Below are 16,865 nucleotides of genomic sequence, written 5' to 3' on the forward strand. Positions count from 1 at the left end.
ATCTCCAACGCAGAAGTCCTCGAGGCGGCCAACATCCCCAGTATATACACCCTACTGAGCCAGCAGCGCTTGAGATGGCTTGGCCATGTGAGCCGCATGGAAGATGGCAGGATCCCCAAGGACACATTGTACAGTGAGCTCGTCACTGGTATCAGACCCACTGGCTGTCCATGTCTCCGCTTTGAAGATGTCTGCAAACGCGACATGAGGTCCTGTGACATTGATCACAAGTCATGGGAGTCAGTTGCCAGTGATTGCCAGAGCTGGCGGGTAGTCATAAAGGCGGAGCTAAAGCGTGGCGAGTCGAAGAGACTTAGCAGTTGGCAGGAAAAAAGACAGAAGCGCAAGGGGAGAGCCAACTGTGTAACAGCCCCGACAACCAATTTTATCTGCAGCACCTGTGGAAGAGTCTGTCACTCTAGAATTGGCCTTTATAGCCACTCCAGGCGCTGCTTCACAAACCACTGACCACCTCCAGGCGTTTACCCATTGTCTCTCGAGACAAGGAGGCCAAAGAAGAAGAAGATTGTAAGATCAGCTAATCCTTAAATGGAACAGGGGACATTCCTGATCTGCATGGCTGTTACTTGATGCCCATAATCTAGTATTGGTTCTAGCTTTATTTAGATGCTGAAAGCCTGATTCCTTCAGTACAATATATGGGCCACAAGGGTAACCCCTTAAATACAATCTTTCACATACAATATTTCATTGTGTCTTCTGTAAGCATAACAGTCATAGCCAGTGCTAAAATAAAATATCTTAATACCCTTTATCCTGGTAGATGAACTTTTCGGAAATATTTATTAGACTACTCTTTAAACTGGAAGTGGAAAATTGGGTGGTTTGGGAAATTTTCATTTTACTCAAAGTACTTGAACAACAGAAAAAGACACCCAACAGATGAATTATAGGACTTGTTCTTCTAACTTAGAATTGAACTGTATAAGGGGGTGAGGTACTAGTGTTAAACATCTGGTGACCGTAACAAGTTGAGGTGATGCAGTCACAAAAAAACTGATTTGCACAACTGTTGCGTTTACTTAAGTCCACCTTTTTGCTACAGCATGTTGATACCAATACACTATGTCTAGTGGTAATGAGAATATTTACTTGCTGGCTACATTTTAAGTTTCTCCAAGTAAATGATTTTAAATAAAATAACCTTTATGGGCTTGTTCGAAAATATTTTGCAGGGAAGTTGAACATTTTAACAAGGAAATTGAGAAAGAGATGAAGCTGAAACAGAAGCTGTTGAATGAAGAGGAATCCACAGACTAAAGCTTTCATTCGTGAAATGAAAAACATGTATATAAAATTGAATTAAATCCATATTTTTGTGCAACAAAGTAATATCATTTTTGATAGCAAGAATTTAAATGTTTCTTATGAAATGTTGAAACCAAGGGTGTACAGGTAACTTGGAAATTAAAAGCATGTAAATATCCCATTTGGGGAAGCTTATTAACTGCTTAATGCTCAAGTACTTATCAAGCATTTAAGGCTTGAGCTTAAGTTTTTTTTTTTACTTTCGAGTGATGAACCTTATTATTTCACAAAAACTTGGCATTCTGGCAAGCAGAGTTAAAATTTATATCCTACTTATTGTGTCCCATTCTCCAAACACTTGTACTTTCTTGTATTTTTTGGAATAGGTAACTGGTTTTGTGATATGACACCAATATTTCCCCCTAAAATGGGGAGTAATGGTATCAGGCTTCACTGTTGCTGCATGTACAGTATAATGCAGGAGAATATGACATCAGTGAAAATCTCACACATTGAGGCATTTGCCCTTTTTTGTTGGTCTAGGTCTAGACTGGTGATTTAACTTTTAACTCTTGTTAATAGAGCTCACATGATATTTAGGGTATCAAAACTTAATTAAAAATGAAGCATGTTGCATTTGAGTAACTTTAAAAAAAAAAAATCCCCATTCTCTGGTATGTAGTGTTGATTATTGACGAATGTTAAGTATGGCATGGTTTCAAATTAAGACTGCATGTTAGACCAAGACCAATAAATTTAGTAAAATTCAGTGACCGTAATGGTGGTTCTGGTATTCTCTCATGCTCACTGCAGTGAACACACACATTGAGTTCCTCCTATTGACTGCTTACAAATTCCATCAAGCAGGCACTTTAATGTAGATACTTTTGCTTTGGTCATGCCACAGGAGCTGGTCTGGTCCCGCAGCCTTAGCTTCAAGCTGTGACCAACCTTTCCTTATCCTGGTAAAGAAATTCTGGAGCTACCGTTGTTTTGTGAAGACCGAGCAAGCTTTCTGATTTTTACAGTTCATATCTGTGCCTAGATCAGTCAAGGGATAATGTGTTTCAAAGAAAATCACAAGCTTGCGTTTTGAGTTGACCATATTTTGCATTTTGTGTGATGTAAATGTGGATTCTATATGGAAATGTAATTTAATACAACTTGATGGGCAGTATTTTCCCTGCTTCTGATATGAATCACCCAGTTTCACACTTGCCTAATATTGTAAATTAGTTACATTCATTCTAGTAGCGAGTATATGCATGAACCTTTTGTGGAATGTATCAGTTCAGAATGTTGAACGGCAGTCTTTAATGACAAACCCTTATTTAATCCTTCTGTCCCACACTATGTATTAAAAGAGAATTCTGCTCAATGCAGGACCTGGGTAAACTCATTACTGCTTTTTCTTAAAAAAACCTTTTTCAGTTTCTTAGTTAAGATGAAGATTTTTGTATAACAGTTTGCATTTGTATAGTGCTTTAATGTAAAATACCAAGCAGACATTTCCTACAAGTGGTCGGGTGGAAGAGGAGGAGAGAAATAAAATAGCTAGTGTTACGACCGAGTTGGGAGGAGTGTACTGTTAATTCAGTCCTACTTCTCCACAGGTCGCAACATATTTTAATTTAAATTTTCCTACTTACTGAAACAGTCAATCAGATACACTATTTTCCGCAGAATAGAACACACTAACCAGGTTTCTAAACCAGTCTTAACTAGTAATGAAGTAAAAATGGTGTATCTCATCAAATTTTTAAAAATTCAACATTACATTTTTAAAAGTCCCCTTTCTACCTTAACTAAATTTTAAAGTCCCTTTTTCATTTAGTCCCTTCACATTCACACACGTGATGTATACACCGATTAACCGAGAAAAATTTTAAAAAGGATTTTTCGATCAAAGCTCTATTACAGACAAAAAAACACACCCTGGCAGCTCACTTGCCCACCCCTGAAAATACGGCTGATGAGATACGCTGCACCAAACTGGCACACAGTCCAACCTCCGAGCACACGCAGACAGGTCATTAGAATCTTCCAGAATTGTTCTCTTCAGGCGGCAATGAAAAGTAATTTAGCAGGCCTTTCTCAAATACAGGAAACGAGATGAATTGACACAGCGGACTTCACAGAATTATTTAGGGAATTGCGGGAAAATGAGCTAGGTTGTAGCCTTCTGTTCTTCCTTGGAATTCTCTCCATCTTCTGTAGCAGATTTGACTTTTATCTGCTCCTTCCAGAAGGTAAAACCACACACATACACACACACACAATCTCTCAACCAGGGAACTTGACTGTTTTTCTGCCCATCTATGTGCTCTCTGTTACTACTGGGTTTGCCTAATGAAAGGAGCAGTTGTCACTTTTCTGCCCCTGTTACCAGGGTTTCCACTCCATTTCCAACCCAAGCTATGTGACAATAGCAACACTTGCCAATCCGGCTCCCTCAGTCCTTTTGATGGCTTCCTTTTTCAACAAAACTGGTCCAACATTTATTCAGCTTAACCATAAATTCCTTTTAAAAATATTTTTTAACTGAAAAGAATCACTTTCATAACACTAAAGGAGCAGCTGATGAATATGGAGGGAGGGATTGAGAGCTCACTGCAAGCTTTTTCAGTGATATGGTTTTAACAATGTTTTTAAAGGTCTTGGTTATATGGTCAAAGTGGCTCAAAGCTCTTAAAAGTGGTCAGTAATAGAAATAAAAGACTTTCCCATCTGTCTACAAGCACAATATCAGATGTTAATGGATTAATACACCACCCACTTCCAGGAATTTAATTTTAGACATTAAGGAACTTATTGTACAATTTAGTATTTCAGTCCTTCGCCATCCATTCAAAGATTTTTTTTGACATGACAATGTCCTATTGTGAATTTAAGAGAAGAATGTGAAAAGCTAATTTTTTAAAAACCTAGAATTACCTTATGGCAAGCTGGAGAGGATACTCAAGTCTTGAAACCAGAACAATAATTCTTAGTGAAATGTATTTTCATGGTATCCTCACAGTGGCCACAAGTTTCAAAATTACACTTTGTGAATTACATTTGTTGGGTGTTTCTGGTTGTAAAGAGAGGAAGAAAAGAAAGAACTTGCATTTATATTGCATGTTTCCCAACTTCAGAACATTGCAAAGTGTTTTGCAGCCACTTTTGAAGTGTAGTCACTGTTGTAGGAAAGGAGACAGCCAATTTGTGCACAGCAAACTCTCACAAACAGCAATGAGATAATGACCAGATAACTTTTTGTGATTGTTGTGGGATAAATATTGGCCAGGACACTGGGGCAAGCTCCCATGATCCTCTTCGAATAGTCCTGTCGAATGTTTTACACCCATCAGTGAGGACGGACGGGACCTAATTTTTAACGTCTCATTGAAAAGACAGCATCTCCAACAGTGCAGCATTCCCACAGTACTGCGCAGAAGTATCAGTGCAGATTATGTGCTCAAGTCTCTGGACTGGGACCTGAACCCACAATGGTGTTACCAACTGAGTCAAGGCTGACGAGAGGTGAAACGTTTCCTTTCTGCACCATGCAATTGGATTAAGAACGCCAGTCTAGACTATTGTTGAATCGCTCAAGTATATACTATGTTAAGAGTATTTCCATTTTCCAAATACCAATGTTTAAGTAAACTTGTACAGTAAGTAAAAGTTTTAAGCTTTTGTCCGCTGCACTTCATAGTCAGTAGAAAGTTTCTTAATCGAAAAAATGAATTATGTATATCTGAGTATGATTGGAGCTGTTGCCAGTAGCAAAAAAACCTTGTCCTAAAACCTTGGTGCCAGTTTCAATGGGCTAAAAACATTGAGCAGTGCCAATCTGATTTAATTGGAGTACTGATTATTGAAGTAGGACATAGGAGTGAGATGTTGAGACTCTTGAATGAGATTTAATCTGATATGTTTACATTAAGAGATTCCATGGCAACAAATATAACTTTCTACATGGTAAAACAGCATCACTGGGATTCAGTTGTCATGGTGAAACCTCTCCAGGGAATGTCAAACAATTCTGAAATATTAAATGCTTTATATATCGCTTTCAAGTGTTACACATATTGATTTCACTCTAATAACAAATTAGTTACTAAAGACCAGCATTAGCCCAGAGGTCCTTCCACATCAACAATGCAAGTCTGTCTGGTTTTAGACTCAGGAATTCTGTGCACCTTCAAACCCGTGCACTTAATTGCCAGTATTTTCATTAATTGGCAAAAATGGGACCAATCAATTTTTCAAAAGGAGGTTCTGATAATGGATTCCTCTTTTCTGTATTTTTATATGTTTCACTCTGTACTTTCCCACTAAATACTGCACATTTACACTGAACTCTCCTTGATAATATAAATGCTTCATGCCCCCTCTAATGTCATAGGGGTGCTTCTGCAATCCACAAACTGGAAGAATCTGTGAATATACAGTCATTACAGTCCAGAAGGAGGCCATTCAGCCCATTGGGTCCTTGCCAGTGCTCTAGAGCAATCCAGACTGTCCCATTCCCCCGCTCTATCCTCGTAGCCCTGCAAGTTTATTTCCCTTGAGTGTCTACTCAATTTCCTTTCAAAATCATTGTCTCTGCTTACACCACCCTTGTAGACAGTGAGTTCTGGTTATTACGGCTCCCAATGTTTTTTTTTTAAATATTTTTTTCTTCACATCACACCCTGTCTCTCTTGCCTAAAACCTTAAATCTGTCAGTGGCTACCTGATCTTAGCCTTTGTTCCTGTGAGGTACTCGACTGACCTCATAAAATACTGCAAGCAACTGGTTGAGTAGTATGGTGATCGCAGAATCACAAAATAGTGTTACGACCAGATGAGAAAGGGGTCTAGGCTTTCCCTCTTGGACTTTGCCTGGTTTGACCATAACAGGGTTTAATTTTTAATACACTGTTTTTAGCTCCCCCCTCAGTGAATCCTTGTTCACTGCTCTCCAATTGTAAGGCAAATAAATCAACCAGACAGATTTTCTTAGATTTAAACAAGAAAGGTGTAAATTTATTAACCTTAAAACTCCAATTTGGGTAACTACTACGAATACGCTACCATGCATACGCAATAAATACGCAGATAGAGATAGAAAAGGAGTAAGAATAAAGAGGAAACGTTTGAAGCAATAGCTGGGGTTCATTTACTGTCCTTTGAGTTTGATGTAGAGTCTTTGATTGTAGTTAAATCTTGCCATTTTGTTGGGGCCCACTGCCTGCTTTCAAACTTGTTTTGATGTTGGAGTCTTCTCTCTTGAGGTTTAAGTGGCTTCAGTGGACTTGGAAATTCGTGAGGGAGAGAGACTTTCCTTTTCTTTTGTCAAAGCAGTCTGTCTTCAAACTGTCCTGTGAGCACAATTCAAAAACCCTGGGCCAGCAGGTTAGTCATGTGATTAGTTGTTTAACAAACTCTTCGTTTTTGTAGATTCCTTTCATCTTAGCAGACACCCGCAAGGTGTGTGTGGGGGGTGGGGGGGGGGGGGGGGGTTGCGGGAGGGAGATGGAATGCTGGCTTGTAACACCTTCAATGTCTGACGATCAAAATCCATTTGGGTTAATTGGATCAGGGAGTAGTTCCTATGTCTTTTCCTAGACAACTGTCTCTTAGAATGCAAATTTTTCCAGCCACTGCTGTTCTCTTTAAACAATTCATCTCTTCAGTCCAGCAACAGTTTAAAATTAAAGTTTCTTATCATGAAATTAATATGCCTCATTCGTGGCAGGTGGGTCTTCATGACAATGGTTACAGCGCAAAAGGAGGCCATTTGGCCCATTGTGTCCGCACTGGCTCTCTGAAAGCACAATTCGCTCAGTTCCATTCCCCCGTCTTCTCCCTGTGACCCTGCACATTCTTACCATTGCGTAAAGTAATAAATCACAATTTCAGACAATACCTAGAGCAAACTGAAGTTTGTTTTTGCGGTGTCCAAGTTTGCATGTCCATTATTGCAATTTTATTAACATAAAGTATTGAATGTTCTTTCTGGTGATAAAGTTGTATCTGTGCAATTGAAGCTCATGTTCGCAAATTACTGGCTCAGAATAAGGCACAATTTTAGAGGCACAAAGCAGCTCTTTGGTATCTCGCCCCAGTGACTTTTGCGTAAGCTCGGTAGTATGGCTGCTCCATTAACAGCAGAGGGGTAGGAAGATACCTGACTGTCAAGTTGAATTCTATCCAAGCCGTTAGTACACACCCTCAACCTGCTTTTTCCAGTCGGGACAATTGCAACCATGAGCAGGAGTAACCTTGTCTCTTTTTTTTCAATTGCTTAGGCAAAGGACAGTGACCTCGATTATGCATACACACATCACACCTGACATCACCCAACACTGGAGTTGGGTCCTCATTTCTCTGCCACATCAACTGATATGCTTACCCATCCATCCAGCAATAGAGTTCGTGACTGTCATTTCCTTGAGAGTTTTTTTTTTAATTGGATTAAAGTACCTTTAAGTACGAGATTGAAGTGCTACAGTTGATGGTGGGAGAAGCTCTGAATGTTCCCCTCTACAAAGTACCCCAAGGACTTGCATAAATTTCATCTCTTGAATGTTTTTATATACTTTCATTCTTTGTTTCCGTTTATATAGATTTTTTTTAAAAGGCTGTTCCATTTAGACAAGGTTTCATTGCAGGAACAGAAGAACAGGAGTAGGCCATTCGGCCCTTCAAGCCTGCTCCACCATTCAATAAGATCATAGCTGATGTCCTTAATTTTTTATACATGATATTAAATGTATCTTTGCCAACTATCTGTAGCAAGATTTGGTCTTGTTTGGACAATGTTGGGTTATTTTGTATTGGCCAAGGTAGACTGGAAAGGGTTACTTGTCGGGAAATCTACAGAAGAGCAGTGGGGGGCATTCAAAAAGGACATGGGGAGGGTACAGGTCCTACATGTTCCCTCTAGGGTAATAGGTAGGAGCAACAAGCCCAGAGAACAATAGATGACCAGAAACATTCAGGGTACGATGAGAAGGAAAAGAGAGGCTTTTAGCAAATACAAGGAGAGCAAATCAATGGAAGCATTAGTGGAGTACAGAAAGTGTAGGATGGAGCTCAAGAAAGCAATTGGGAGAGCAAAGAGGGGATATGAGAAAGCTCTGGCTGGTAAAAGTAGGGAAAATCCCAAGATATTCTATAAGTATATCAATGGGAAGAGGATAACCAGGGAAAGAGTAGGACCCGTTAAGGACCAAGGGGGAAATTTGTGGTGGAGCCATAGGACATTGGTAGGGTGTTGAACAAATACTTCACATCTGTCTTCACCCAAGAGAAAGAGGATGTAGATATGGAACTTAGAGAGAGTGTGAGGTTCTTGAGCAAATTGTCATAGGGAGTGACAAGGTATTGGAGGTTTTGGAAGGCTTAAAAGTGGACAAATCTCCAGGTCCGGACGATTTGTGTCCGAGGATGCTGTGGGAGGCGAGGGTGGAGATTGCAGGGGCTCTGACCCTAATTTTTAATTCCTCTCTGGCCACGGGGGAGGTGCTAGAGGACTGGAGAACAGCTAATGTGGTCCCACTATTTAAGAAAGGTTGTAGAGATAAGCCAGGGAGCTGCAGACCAGTGAGTCTCACATCAGTGGTAGGGAAACTATTGGAGAAAATTCTGAAGGAGAGAATCTATCTCCACTTGGAGAGGCAAAATTTGATTAGGAATAGTCAGCATAGCTTTGTCAGAGGGAGGTCATGTCTAACAAATTTGATTGAATTTTTTGAGCATGTGACCAGGTGTGTAGATGAGGGTAGTGCAGTTGATGTAGTTTACATGGATTTCAGCAAAGCCTTTGACAAGGTCCCACATGGGAGACTTATCAAGAAAGCAAATGCACATGGGATACAAGGTAACTTGATAAGGTGGATTCAAAATTGGCTTAGCTGTAGGAGACAGAGAGTGATGACAGATGGTTGTTTTAGTGACTGGAAGCCAGTGTCCAGTCGCGTACCACAGGGATCTGTGCTGGGTCCCCTATTGTTTGTCATTTATATAAATGACATAGATGACTGTGGGGGTAGGATCAGTAAGTTCGCGGATGACACAAAGCTTGGCCGAGTGGTTAACAGTGAGGTGGAGTGTCTTGGGTTACAGGAAGATATAGACAGGATGGTCAAATGGGCAGAAAAGTGGCAGGTGGAATTTAACGCTGAAAAGTGTGAGGTGATACACTTTGGAAGGAGTAATGTGACAGGGAAGTATTCAATGAATGGCCCTACACTGGGAGGTTCCGAGGAACAAAGGGATTTTGGCGTGTTTGTCCATAGATCTCTGAAGGCAGAAGGGCAGGTTAATAGGGTGGTGAAAAAGGCATATGGGACACTTGCCTTTATCAATTGAGGCATAGATTACAAAAGTAGGGAGGTCATGTTGGAGTTGTACAGAACTTTGGTAAGGCCACAGCTGGAGTACAGTGTGCAATTCTGGTCGCCACATTATAGGAAGGATGTGATTGCATTGGATGGGGTGCAGAGGCGATTCACGAGGATGTTGCCTGGGATGGAACATTTAAGGTATGAAGAGAGGTTGGATAGGCTTGGGTTGTTTTCACTGGAGCAGAGAAGACTGAGGGGTGACCTGATCGAGGTGTACAAGATTATGAGGGGCATGGGCAGGGTGGATATGGAGAAGCTGTTCCCCTTAGTTGAAGGGTCAGTTACGATGGGTCACAAGTTTAAGGTGAGGGGTGGGAGGTTAAAGGGGGATTTCTGGGAGAACGTTTTTACCCAGAGGGTGGTGACGGTCTGGAATGCCCTGCCTGGGAGGGTGGTAGAGGCAGGTTGCCTCACATCCTTTAAAAAGTACCTGGATGAGCACTTGAACGTCATAACATTCAAGGCTATGGGCCAAGTGCTGGCAAATAGGATTAGGTAGACAGGTCAGGTGTTTTAATGCATCAGTGCAGACTCGATGGGCCGAAGGGCCTCTTCTGCACTGTATTATTCTGTGATTCTGTTGATTCTCTGAATGCTCATTAAAACCACCTTAGTGGCACCAATTTAAATACATGCAGTCATCCATTATCACTTCGTTGCAGGGCTGATACCAAATGTTATTTGTATAATAACTTGCATTATGAGTACGTGTACATAAATGCCCAGAGCGTGGTATATAAGGTTGGTGAACATATAGTTACATAGCTTTATGATATAATGACAATAAAGGATACCTGGATCAAACAAGGAAAGGAATGGGCACTTAATATTCCTGGCTACAATGTATTCAGGAAATACAGGGAAGAGAAAAAAAGGAGGGCAGTGGTAGTATTGATCAAAGATACTGTTAATCACTAGAGAGGATTGACGTAGTTGAGGGTTCCAAGATGGATTCTATGTGGTTGGAATTAAGGAACAATAGAGGAGCTATTATGTTGCTAGGCCATCCAATTATGGAAAGGTGATAGAGAAGCAAACTTGCAGGCCAATTGCAGAAAGATGAGAGAACTTTAATGATGATGGAAGACTTCAATCATCCTAACTTAGACTTGAAAAATAACAATGAAGGGTAACGAGGGGAAGGAATTCTGAAATGTTTGTAGGAGATCTTTCTTGATCAGTATGTTTCCAGTGATGGAAGCAGTGCTTGTTCTAGTTCTGGGGATCAAGTGGAGCATGTTTCAGTGGGAGTGCGTTTGAAAAGCAGTGATCAGAATATCACGCTTAGAGTAATTATGGAAAAGGACAAGGAAAAATCAAATGTGAAAATATTCAACTGAAGGAGGAAACACATGCAGCAAGACCTGGACCACATTCAGGCTTAGGCTGAGAAGTGGCAGATAACATTTGCGCCACACAAGTGGCGGGCAATGACCATCTCTTAATAAGACAGAATCTAACCATCTTCCCTTGACATTCAACGGCATTACCATCAGTGAATCCTACCACCACCTCCTAAGCCACCCCCCCCCACCCCCCCACCCAAACCCATCGACGCCCTGGGGGTTACCATTGACTAGAAACAACTGAGCCAGCCATATAAATACTTTGGCAAAAGAGCAGGTCAGAGGCTGGGATTTCTGCAGAGAGTAACTCACCTCCTGATTCCCCAAAGCCGGTCCACCATCTACAAGGCACAAGTCAGGAGTGTGATGGAATCCACTTGCCCGGATGAGTGAAGCTTCAATAATACACAAGAAGCTCGACACCATCGAAGAGAGTGCAGTGCGCTTGATTGCAATCCCATCCACCACCTTTAACATTCTCTCCCTGCACCACCGGCACGAAGTGGCAGCAGCGTCTACCATATACAAGATGCACCTTAGCAACTTACTAAGGCTCCTTTGACAGCCTCTTCCAAACCTGCAACCTCTGCCACCTAGAAGGACAAGGGCAACAGACACATGGGAACACCACCACCTGCAAGTTCCCCCCCAAGTCACACACCATTCTGATTTGGAATTATATCACTGCCCCTTCACTGTCGCTGGGTCAAAATCCTGGAACTCCCTCCCTAACAGCATTGTGGGTGCGCCTACACCACGTGGACTACAGCAGTTCAAGGAGGCGGCTCACCACCACCTTCTCGAGGACTATGAGGGTTGGGCAATAAATGCTGGCCTTTTCAGTGATTACCACTTTCAAGACCAAATGAAAAAAATCAGAGGGTTGAAAAGAGATTTTGGCCCATGCGGATTTGAATCAAAGATTGGTAGGTAAGACAGTGAGCAATGGGAGTCCTTCAAAGGGGATATAGTTCGGGTACAGATTATATACATTCCCACAAGGGAGAAAAGCAGGGAAAATATAGAGATTAAAATTAAACAGATAAAGGATAAATACCAGATTCATAATTCAGCAGAGAACCAAGCTGAATACAAAAGTACAGAGGGGAATCGAAAGAAATAAGTGGAGCAAAGAGTGAGAATGGATAAATAGGTAACATAAAAGGGAGCCCGAAAGTCTTTTATAAATATATAAATAATAAAAAGTAGTCAAACGAAGGGTGGAGACAATTAGGGATCAAAAGTAAGATCTTATGGAGGCTGAGGTACTAAAGAAGAGGATGCTGCCAATGTCACAGTAAAAGAGGAAGTAGTAGAGAAACTGCATAGGATAAAAATAGACAAAGAAAAGGCATTTACAAAATTGGCAGCGCTCAAAGTGGAAAGGTCATCTGGTTGCTGAGGGAGGTGAGGGTGAAAATTGTACAGTGTCTGGCCACAATCTTGCAATCCTCCTTGGATGTGGGAATGGTGCCAGAGGACTCGAGGATTGCAAATATTATACCCCTGTTCAAAAAGGGGAGAGGGGTACATGTGGCAATTATAGGCCAATCACCTTAACATCAGTGTTGGGGAAGCTTTTAGAGATGTTAATCCAGGATGAAATTAATTGGCACTTGGTAAAATATGGATTTGTAAATGAAAGCCAGCATGGATTTGTTAAAGGAAAATTGTGTTTGACTAACTTGATTGAGTTCTTTGATGAAATAATAGAGAGGGTGGATGAAGGTCGTATGGTTGATGTGTATATGGACTTTCAAAGGCATTTGATAAAGTACCAAATTAAAGTCCATAGGATCAAAGAGGCAGTGGTTGTATGGGACAGAAGGGGTTGATATTAGGAAGGATCACAGTCCTTTTTGATATATGTTAATGACCTGGACATGACTATACAGGGCATAATTTTAAAGTTTGCAGACATAAATTTATTGATATATGGAGTTAGGTCACAGATCAATCATGATCTCATTGAATGTCAGAATAGGCTCAAGGGCCTAAATGGGCTATTCCTGTTCCGATGTTCCTATGACACGAAACTCAAATGTAGTAAGCTGGGGGGGGGGCGGGGGTGGGGGTGGAGGTGCAGAGTATGTGCAGGTGGTAGGACAAGTTGAGAAGGCTGTTAAAAAGATATATGAGATTCTTGGCTTTATAAGTAGAGACATAGAGTACAAAAGCAAGGAAGTTATGCTAAACCTTTGTAAAGGACTGGTTGGACTTGGAGTATTGTGGCCAATTCTGGGCACCATACTTTAGAAAGGATTTCAATGCCTTAGAGAGGATGTAGAAGAGATTTACTAGAATGGTACCAGGGATGAGAGATTTCGGGTACATGGAGTGACGAGTAAAACTGTTCTCCTCAGAACAGAGAAGGTTAAGGGACGATTTGATAGAGGTGTTCAAAATCATGAAAGATTTTGATAGATTGAAAAAGGAGAAACTGTTTCCAGTTGCAGACAGGTTGGTAACCAAAGGACACAAATTTAAGATAATTGGCAAAAAAAGAGACAAAATGAGAAAATATTGTTTTACACAGTGTGATGTTATGATTTAGAATGCACTGCCTGAAAGGATGGTGGAAGCTGATGCAACAATAACTTTCAAAAGGGAATTGGATAAATAACTTGAAAAGGTAGAAAATTGCTGGGCAATGGGGAAAGAGCAGTGGACTGTGATTAATTGATAATTCTTTCAAAGATCTGACACAGGCACTGTGGGCTTCCTTCTGTGCTGTATCATTGTACGATTTAAGTTGCAACATTTAATGTACAAGAAACATTCCAAGGCAGAAGGAAAGGCAGTCAAAGGATGAGAGATTCGGAGGGGTGTCCAAAAGCTTAATCAAATAAGTTCATGAAGGAATGAGGAGAGGGAGATGGAGGAAATTTCTAATTGCAGAACTAGGCAACCGAAGCCATAGCCAATTACAGTAGAGTGAAAAGTGGAGGATATCATCTTGGAGTGGTTAAAAGCAATGTGCAGTATTGCTGCATTTTCAAAGTACGACCCAAGCCTGCTGGGGATGCAGGATCAGAAACCCAAACTCATTTCATTATCCCCATTTGTCCCCAAGTCAAAGTGTTAGAAAGCTTGAGAGCCGTTTAGCCACATACTGCCTTGTAGCAACTGCAGGGCCCTATGAGACTTGGGGGGACAAAGAAATGCTTCATAGTTACATGGTGCTTCGTCAGTAAATTGCATAAAGGAAGGGACTTGCATAATGCTTTCCACAAGACCATTCTGGATGAGGAAAGCCCTCTTAATTCATCCATTCAAAATTAAGTGTCCCCTTCTCCTTTGCATTGCTGCATTCAATTCCTTCTTAACTGATTACAGAGTGTTCCCCTTCACTAAAGAACATATGAATTAGGAGCAGGAGTAGGCCACTCGACACCTCGAGCCTGTTCCGCCATTCAATAAGTTCATGGCTGAACAGATTACTCCACATTTCCACCTACCCTTGATAACCTTCCACCCCCTTGCTTATCAAGAATCTATCTACCTCTGCCTTAAAAATATTCAAAGACTCTGCTTCCACTGCCTTTTGAGGAAATGAATTCCAAAGACTCACGACCCTCTGAGAGAAAAAATTTCTCCTCCTCTGTCTTAAATGGGCGACCCCTTACTTTTAAACAGTGATCCCTAGTTCTAGATTCTCCCACAAAGGGGAAACATCCTTTTCACATCCACCCGGTCAAGATCCCTTAGGATTTTATATGTTTCAATCAAGGTGCCTCTTACTTTTCTAAATTCCAGCAGATACAAGCCTAGTCTGTCCAACCTTTCCTCATAAGATAAGCCACCCATTCCAGGTAATAGTCTAGTAAACCTTCTCTGTACTGTCTCCAATGCATTTACATCCTTCCTTAAATAAGGAGACCACTACTGTACACAGTAGTCCAGATGTGTTCTCACCAATGCCCTGTATAGCTGAAGCATAACCTCCCTACTTTTGTATTCAATGCCCCTCGTGAGAAACAATAACATTCTATTAGCTTTCCTAATTATGTGCTGTACCTGAATATTAACCTTTTGTGATTTGTGCACTAGGACACCCAGATCCCTCTGCATCTCAGAGCTCTGCAATCTCTCACCATTTAGATAATATCCTTCTTTTTTATTCTTCTTGCCAAAGTGGACACTTTCACACTTTCCCACATTCCCACATTATACTCCATTTGCCAGGTCTTTTCCCACTCACTTAACCTATCTATATTCCTTTGTAGCCCCCTTATGTCCTCTTCACAAGTTACTTTCCTACCTATGTGTCATCAGCAAATTTAGCAACCATACCTTCAGTCCCTTCATCTAAGTCATTTATATAAATTGCAAAACGTTGAGGCCCCGATACAGATCCCTGTGGCACACCACTTGTTACATCTTGCCAACCTGAAAATGACCCATTTATGCCTACTCTTTGTTTCCTGTTAGCTAACCAATCTTCTATCCATGCCAATATGTTACCCCCTACACCATGAGTTGTTATTTTCTGCAATAACCTTTGATGTGGCACCTTATCAAATGCCTTCTGGAAACCTAAGTCCAGTATATCCACCGGTTCCCCTTTCTCCACAGCACATGTAACTCCCTCAAAGAACTCCAATAAGTTGGTTAAACATGATTTCCCTTTCACAAAACCATGTTGACTCTGCCTGATTACCTTGAATTTTTCTAAATGGCCTGCTACAATGTCTTTAATAACAGCTTCTCACATTTCTATATAGCGCCTTGCACGATCACAGGACATCCCAAAGTGCTTTACAGCCTGCTCAAGTCGGGAAAAAGAACCCGACCCGAACCCAACTGAACCACAGCGAACCCGAGCCCGACCCGGCCTGAGTCCTTCTGATTTTGCCCCGAGCCCGACCCGGCCCAAGCCCAACCTGGCCTTCCCTTTACTTACCTTCCTGACACCGAACCTGCAGTGCATGTGTGATGACGTCACTCGCTCACTGTGCAGACCCAGTTTTGTCCTGGCCTTCCAGCTCAGGTAAGTGTTTTAATTTCAATACTTACCAGCAATGCACTTACCGTGTGCATCCGGCCTGACCCGACCCGACCCGACCCGACCTGAGCCCGATAGCTGGATCCGGAAGAGGTACCCGACCCGAACCCGAAGGGACCCGACTCCATGTGTTGGGTTTGGGTCGGGTCGGGTAGCAGGCCTTTACAATGATGTCCTTTAGAAGTGTAGTCACTGTTGATGTTGACTGAGGGATAAACATTAGCCAGGACACCAAAGAAAACGCACTTGCTCCAACTGGGACTTCATTCCCTGCATTGAACAATTGATATCAGTTTCAATAAATAAGCTTTTGAAACCCCAGTGGCTGTTATATAAAAGCTTAAAATATATGCTCTGTACTAGAATGCAGGAAAGGGAAAATGTTGGAGCTCTATATTAGAGCAGTTTTAAACTGAGACTCACCTTAGTACAAATAAAAATACTCTGCCGAAACCCGGGATCGAACCAGGGACCTTTAGATCTTCAGTCTAACGCTCTCCCAACTGAGCTATTTCGGCTCCATGTGAAACATTGAAGATTCAGGGTTCAAGTGCGCGGCCATGAGCGTCGCACATGTAATTTGATTCGTAATCTGTGCGATTCCCAATTGTTTTAAATCTTTCTCTGTCTTCATGCTGGTTTAAAACATCTGTATATTTACACTATCGTGCAGCACCTCTCATCATTGCATCGCAGTCCATCGGTTTTCTACTTGTTTGCCGAAACATTGAACCTAGTTAGTCTCTGTGGCGCAATCGGTTAGCGCGTTCGGCTGTTAACCGAAAGGTTGGTGGTTCGAGCCCACCCAGGGACGGCTGTTAGTTTTATCTAAAAGTTCTATTGCAGTTATTTTATTTGTCACATTGC

General features: G+C 41.5%; 1 protein-coding gene and 2 non-coding genes across 3 annotated transcripts in view; 2 read left to right on the forward strand and 1 right to left on the reverse strand.

Moving 5' to 3' along the window:
• LOC137351436 (PWWP domain-containing DNA repair factor 3A-like) overlaps positions 1-2,663 on the forward strand; it is a 39,996-nt gene extending 37,333 nt beyond the window's left edge. Inside the window, exon 10 of the mRNA XM_068015881.1 lies at positions 1,197-2,663. Coding sequence (XP_067871982.1) covers positions 1,197-1,281 — 85 coding nt within the window. The 3' untranslated portion in view covers positions 1,282-2,663. The remainder of the gene's footprint in view (positions 1-1,196) is intronic.
• Positions 2,664-16,443: 13,780 nt separating this feature from the next.
• trnaf-gaa (transfer RNA phenylalanine (anticodon GAA)) lies at positions 16,444-16,516 on the reverse strand. The gene has a single exon. It is a non-coding gene; the product is annotated as a tRNA-Phe (tRNA).
• A 222-nt stretch (positions 16,517-16,738) lies between these two features.
• trnan-guu (transfer RNA asparagine (anticodon GUU)) lies at positions 16,739-16,812 on the forward strand. Its single transcript has one exon. It is a non-coding gene; the product is annotated as a tRNA-Asn (tRNA).
• Positions 16,813-16,865: the final 53 nt, after the last annotated feature.

The sequence above is a fragment of the Heterodontus francisci genome, chromosome 36 (assembly GCF_036365525.1).
Source record: "Heterodontus francisci isolate sHetFra1 chromosome 36, sHetFra1.hap1, whole genome shotgun sequence".
Taxonomy (NCBI): domain Eukaryota; kingdom Metazoa; phylum Chordata; class Chondrichthyes; order Heterodontiformes; family Heterodontidae; genus Heterodontus; species Heterodontus francisci.